The following is a 5,682-nucleotide window of genomic DNA, read 5'->3' on the forward strand; positions in this document are numbered from 1 at the left end:
CACCCCAGCGCCTGGAGCCCAGCTCCCCTCACCCCAGCGCCTGGAGCCCAGCTCCCCTCACCCCAGCGCCTGGAGCCTCAGCTCCCCTCACCCCAGCGCCTGGAGCCTCAGCTCCCCTCACCCCAGCGCCTGGAGCCCCAGCTCCCCACACCCCAGCACCTGGAGCCCAGCTCCCCACACCCCAGCACCTGGATACTGCAGGGCCTGCACCAGGCCTCACCGCAGGCCAGAAGGGGGTGCTGGAGCCGGGGGTGCCCTCTTCTGATCCTGCAGGTTGCCCTGTCTGCACCTGGGCTCCCCTTTCGGCTGCACTGGTTTCCTACCCTGACTCCGGCTTGGGGCAACGGCAGGAGGTTCAAGGCTCACCCACCCCATCATCATCACACCTGTGATGTGTCCGCAGCACTGCTGTCGACAGTGTCACCTGACCCCAGACGCCCAGTGGTGAGGACACAGCCCGGCTACTGTCAATGGCATCAGGAAAGACCAAGGGTGAGTCCTTACACCAACGGGCTAACGGTCTGCCCACACCACGCGGTGAGGGTGGGGCCAGGGCTGGGATGCAGGTGGTCGGCTCCAGGGCTGTGTTCTGACTACACCCGACAGCACCACCGCCTTGACCATCATTCCACCACTTCACTATCACACCACTGCTGCTGTCAACTCTACCATCACCACTGTGACCACCACCACCATCACTGTGGCCAACATGACCAGCGTCACCTCCACCATCACCTCCACCTCCACCACCGTCACCTCCACCATCACAACAGAACATGATGACATAGAATCCTGCGTCAGGCCACAAACAAGCTGTCACAGGACCAGTGGGCAGGAAGGGGGAGGGGTCTGCCTTGGGGGTTCAAGCTGGGGAAGGAGCCTTTCAGAACCTCCAAGCTCCCCAATCGAGCATGCCAAGGGCAGAGGGCAGAGGTCGAGGGTCAGACCATGTGGAGGGAGTTGGCCTCATTTTCCCATGTACTCAGAGCTCTTGGAGCCAAGCACCCCCATACACCACTCAATCCAGCACTGGCAGGGAACCCTGAGGCAGGGGCTGGCGGGCCCCATTTCTAAGAGGTGGGAGGGTGGTTCCCTAACAACTGGGACCCATCTCAGCCACCTGTCAGGAGGCCGTGGCATGTGGACCTCGATCCATAGCTCTGCTCCTCTCTGTACTGGGAGTGGGGTGGCTCGTGTAGAGGGATTATGAGCTGGTTTGGGGCACAGACCCAGCCTGAGCACATCCCAATCCTCTCACCCTGCTCTGGACTCGGCCCTTGAGTCAGAAGCCCCTCGAGGCTGAGTCTTCCATCTGCAAGAGGGGGCTTTTTCCCTCAGCCTCAAGCACAGCCAGACACCGACAGTGCTGACCCTCCCTCGGGGACGGGGGCGCCCAGGAGGGCACAGCTGGGAGCCCTGGCCTCACCTCTTGGGCTGCCAGGTATGTGGGACACTGCAGACAATGGAGCTGAACATGAGCGCCGTGACGAAGGAGAAGAGAGTCAGGTAGATGAGACCCTCGATGCCGTCGTAGCAGAAGCCACTCAGGGCCTGCACGTAGTCCTGAGATGCAGACGGGCGCAGGTACGTGAGCCTCTCTTGCCAGCTGTCCACGCCCACCCCGCCCGCCCCAGCAGTGCCCATGGTACCCACTCACCAGGTGCAGGCTGCGACAGTCCACCAGGGCTGTGAGGTGTTGCAGGTTCACCTCGGTGCCATTCAGCACCTCCTGGACACGGAGCAGGGGGTCCTGGGGACAGGCACCACGTGAAGGCAGCACCACCTTGGAGCAGCCTCAGCCTGCCATGGGTCTCCCCCACCCTGTGGCCCCGTGGGGACTGACCACCAGCTTTGCAGTGTCTGGTGGGCCCGGACCACAGAGCCTCAGTGCTCAGGGATGATAAGGGACCAGGACCCCATGCACTGACAGCAGTGGGCTTCTGCTCAGAGCTCTACTTCGGGAACATTCCTAGAACAGCAGCGATCCTCATGGTGCTTTCAGGGGAGCCCAGTGCTGGGGGTGTGCACATGAGAGCGAGCTCAGGGCTGAAGCGTGTGTGTGTGTGTGCATGGGCGTGTGCGCACGTGTGCGAGCATGAGAGCGAGTCCTCTGGGGAGGGTGTGCATGTGTGTGTGTGTGTGTGTGTGCATGGGCGTGTGCAAGCATGAGTGAGCCCAGGGCTGAAGTGTGTGTGTGTGTTTGTGTGTGTGCATGGACGTGCATGCGCGTGTGCGAGCATGAGAGTGAGCCCAGGGCCACAGTGTGGGGTAGTGTGCGCGCGCATGCGTGAGCTTGTGAGAAACTCAATGCTGAAGTGCGGTGTGTGTGTAGATGCACACATGAGCGCGTGTATGCGTGAGAAAGGTGGTATGTGCTCGTGGGTGTGAGTGTGCGCAGGTGCCCAGCGACACATCTGTGCGTGTCGACCTAGGGGTTTAGGTCTGTGTTTTTCGCATGTCTGAGTGTGTTTGTGTCTGGGTGTCTTATATGTCTGCATGCTTTGGGGCTGGATGCGGGTGTCAGGAAATCTGTGCATGCGTCTGTGTGTGTGTGCACGTACGCATCTGTGTGTCTCTGTATGTTAGCTTCTGCATGTCTGTATCTGAGTCTTCTGGCCCTAGGTATGCACGTACGTTTGTGTCTCTGGGGGGAGCTCTGGTGGCCTAGTGGTAAGATGCTACACTGCAATCCCCAAGACACCTTGTTCAAATCCACCAGCTGCTCTGTGGAAGAAGATGGGCAGTTTCCTGTGTGTATGTGTCTCTCTGCATGACTATGTGTATGTTTGTGTCTGTGTCTCTCTTTGTAGGTCTGTGTGAATGTACGCGTGTGTGTGTGTGTCTGCGGGTCTTTGTATGCCTATGCATGTTTGTGACTCTGGGCATCTTGGTACATCTGCACGTGTTTGTATCTACCTGTGTGGAAGTGTACACATATACCTGTTTACACCTCGATCTGGATGAGGGCCTGTAAGGGAAGCCCTATGTGTGGACAGCGGTTCCTGGAACGTGGCCTTCCCCACTCCAACTCTACCTTCCCACCACGTTCCCTGTGCCCCTCCTGAACGAATGTGGAGAGAAGAGAATGCGGCCTAACCCACACTTAACTGCAAAGACCCCCACCCCCCACAGGACACCCGCACGGGGAGAGAGCGAGAGCGTGCAGACCGCTGTTCATGACCAGTACACGCCCGGCGGCAGCCCTGTCCCCACGTGTCCTTAACAGTGGCAGGGGGGCAGCCCTGCACCCAGCAGGTCCACGGCACCGTCCTCCAAGCGGCACAGGCTACTCTGTGTCCTGTCACATTCCAATTTTTCCATTGCATTACTGTTATATTAATAGACTACAGGAGAGTCTACATCACTTTATGTGCTGGGAAACTTAAAAAACCTTTCGAGCGGCTGCTTGCTGTGCAGGTCTGGCCACTGAGCGTGGTGTCCACGGTCCCTGCAGGGAGAGTGGCCGCACCTGGAATACCTGAGGACATTGGCCAGGCAGGGAGTCTCTGAGCCAGGTGGGAATTTTGTTCTTTCATCTGTTGCCATTTGCTCAGTTTTGAGTTATTTTAAAATTGGAAGTATTTTCTGTTACTTAAAAATATAAAAAAAGAATTTTTTAAAAAACCTAGCCAATGTATCTATGGAAAAGGGGGGAGAGGAGGAAGAAAAGGTGCCCTGTGGGCAGAAAGCCAAGGAGGGGGACGGACAGCCCCACCGCTCGGGCCCCTCCTGCTTCTCTGTGTGAGGAGGTGCCCACCACAACCCATCTGCGGAGCCTCACCTTGGAGGCCGGGGTCTCCCGCGGAACAGTCCTCAGGAGCTCAGCCACTGTGTCCTGCATCTCCACCAGCGCCTTGTGGCTGCCCGACAACCTCTGGTCACAGGGAGAGTGGTGACAGGTGGGGCATCCGGACCCGTCCCGGGCCCAATGGACATGGGGCAGGTCAAGGGTGGCGGCCCGGACTCCAGCTGACCCACAGGGCCTCCAGGTGATGAAGGCAACAGGCAGCCAGGGCCCCTGATGACACAGCTGGCCTTCTGGACACCTTGGTCCACCATCCCAGCATATCCACAGCCTCCAGGTGGTCGCAGGTAACAGCGGGCCCTCTCCAGAACCTAGGACCTCTCTGCAGTGTTTACGACTCGAAGTAGGACTCAGCGGGGAACAGGAAGCTGGCTACACGATATCCCCAGAGGGCCCTGCCTGCAGATTCCACCTCACACTGGTCCAACCCGAGAGGTGGGCTTGACGACCTCTCAACAGCTGCAACGCCCCAAAGCCCAGCCACTGCAGGAGCCTCACCTGGACCTGAGCCCCACCCACACCTGCTGCGCCCCCCGGGCTGTAAGCTCCACGTCAGACAAGAACGTGAGAGAGCTCCACCCACACCTGAATTTACTGTGCACAAAGTCCTCGTAATCTACGTTTATTTTCCTGAGTACAGTAAAGAAGACCCTGGAGAAGTGTATTTTTCTAAATATCTACCTATTATCTCTATGCCCTTTACAAACACTACTTTATTTTCCATTTATTTTAGATTGTTCTTCGTAGTTATTTTGCGATCCCCTCTTTGTCAACCCTCAGCTCTGGCAGCCCTCCCTGTGTAAACCGCCTCTTGGTGGCTTTTAAACCCTGGCGGCCCAGGCATGGCCCACAGTTGTGGAGCTGGTCTGTCAGCGGCAGGAGGGCTGGGGACAACGGCTTTTCCTAGTTCTGCCCACCTGTCCCTGCAGTGGTTCCCAGGTGCGCCGGCCAGGTAATGTGTAAGGTGTCAGATGAACACCTCGTCTCCCCGTACCCCACCTCCTGGGAACAGGGGACGAACACTGAGGGGAAGGAGCAGCCCCGAGCCTCACCTGCTGGAAGGGGTTGGCAGCACGAGGGGAGCAGGCCAGGTAGTACTGCAGGATGTCTACAGAGAGAGGAGAGAGGAGGGCGCTGGGCACAGCGGCCTCGGGGGAGGGTCTGCACAGGGGCAGGGGTACATGCAGACCTGCACGTTGTGTGAGTGTGTGAGCGTGCCCGCGTGTCACACCTGCTGGGGACACATGGCCAGCCTCTCCCCCAGAGCTGTCCCTGAGGTGACCCTGACATCCCTGGGTGGAGTTGCACTGCCCTCTCACTCTGGGCTGGAGTTGGAGCCCACTTCTGCCCAGGGTCCTAGCCCTCACGGTTCCTATGAAGGACACAGCCAGCCAGAGCACTGCTCCACAGAGGCCAGGCCACTGGCCAGGGCTGCAGCCTGGGCACTCGGGACACAGTGTGTGGGCCCTCTCACTCCTCAGAAGTTATTGTAAAACCTGGATGCCGGTGTTTAAAGGCAGAATCAAGGACGCCGTGCTCACTCCCCAGCTGCTCCTGGACACTTGCACTAGATCGCCTCGCCCCTCAGTGCCAGCCCACTGGCCTGTGGACTGCAGGGGGCCGTGCGGATTGCAGGGGGCTGTGTAGACTGCAGGAGGTTGTGCGGACTGCAGGGGGCTGTGCGGACTGCAGGGGGCTGTGTAGACTGCAGGAGGTTGTGCGGACTGCAGGGGGCTGTGCGGACTGCAGGGGGCTGTGTAGATTGTAGGGGACCGCAGAAGCCCTTTGTGGACTGCAGGGGCCTATGTGGACTGTAGGGGACCTATGTGGACTATAGGGGCCTATGTGGACTGTAGGGGCCTATGTGGACTGTAGGG

At 59.0% G+C, this 5,682-nt stretch overlaps 1 protein-coding gene across 1 annotated transcript in view; it reads right to left on the reverse strand.

The window, feature by feature from the left end:
- Positions 1 to 5,682, reverse strand: part of TTYH3 (tweety family member 3) — a 31,944-nt gene that overhangs the window by 11,369 nt on the left and 14,893 nt on the right. The window contains exons 8-11 of the mRNA XM_006889739.1: positions 4,858 to 4,913; positions 3,782 to 3,874; positions 1,658 to 1,750; positions 1,427 to 1,563 (exon numbers count right to left, since the gene is read on the reverse strand). Coding sequence (XP_006889801.1) covers positions 1,427 to 1,563; positions 1,658 to 1,750; positions 3,782 to 3,874; positions 4,858 to 4,913 — 379 coding nt within the window. The remainder of the gene's footprint in view (positions 1 to 1,426; positions 1,564 to 1,657; positions 1,751 to 3,781; positions 3,875 to 4,857; positions 4,914 to 5,682) is intronic.

Source organism: Elephantulus edwardii, unplaced genomic scaffold, assembly GCF_000299155.1.
Source record: "Elephantulus edwardii isolate Elephantulus edwardi_28Jun2011 unplaced genomic scaffold, EleEdw1.0 scaffold00080, whole genome shotgun sequence".
NCBI lineage: Eukaryota > Metazoa > Chordata > Mammalia > Macroscelidea > Macroscelididae > Elephantulus > Elephantulus edwardii.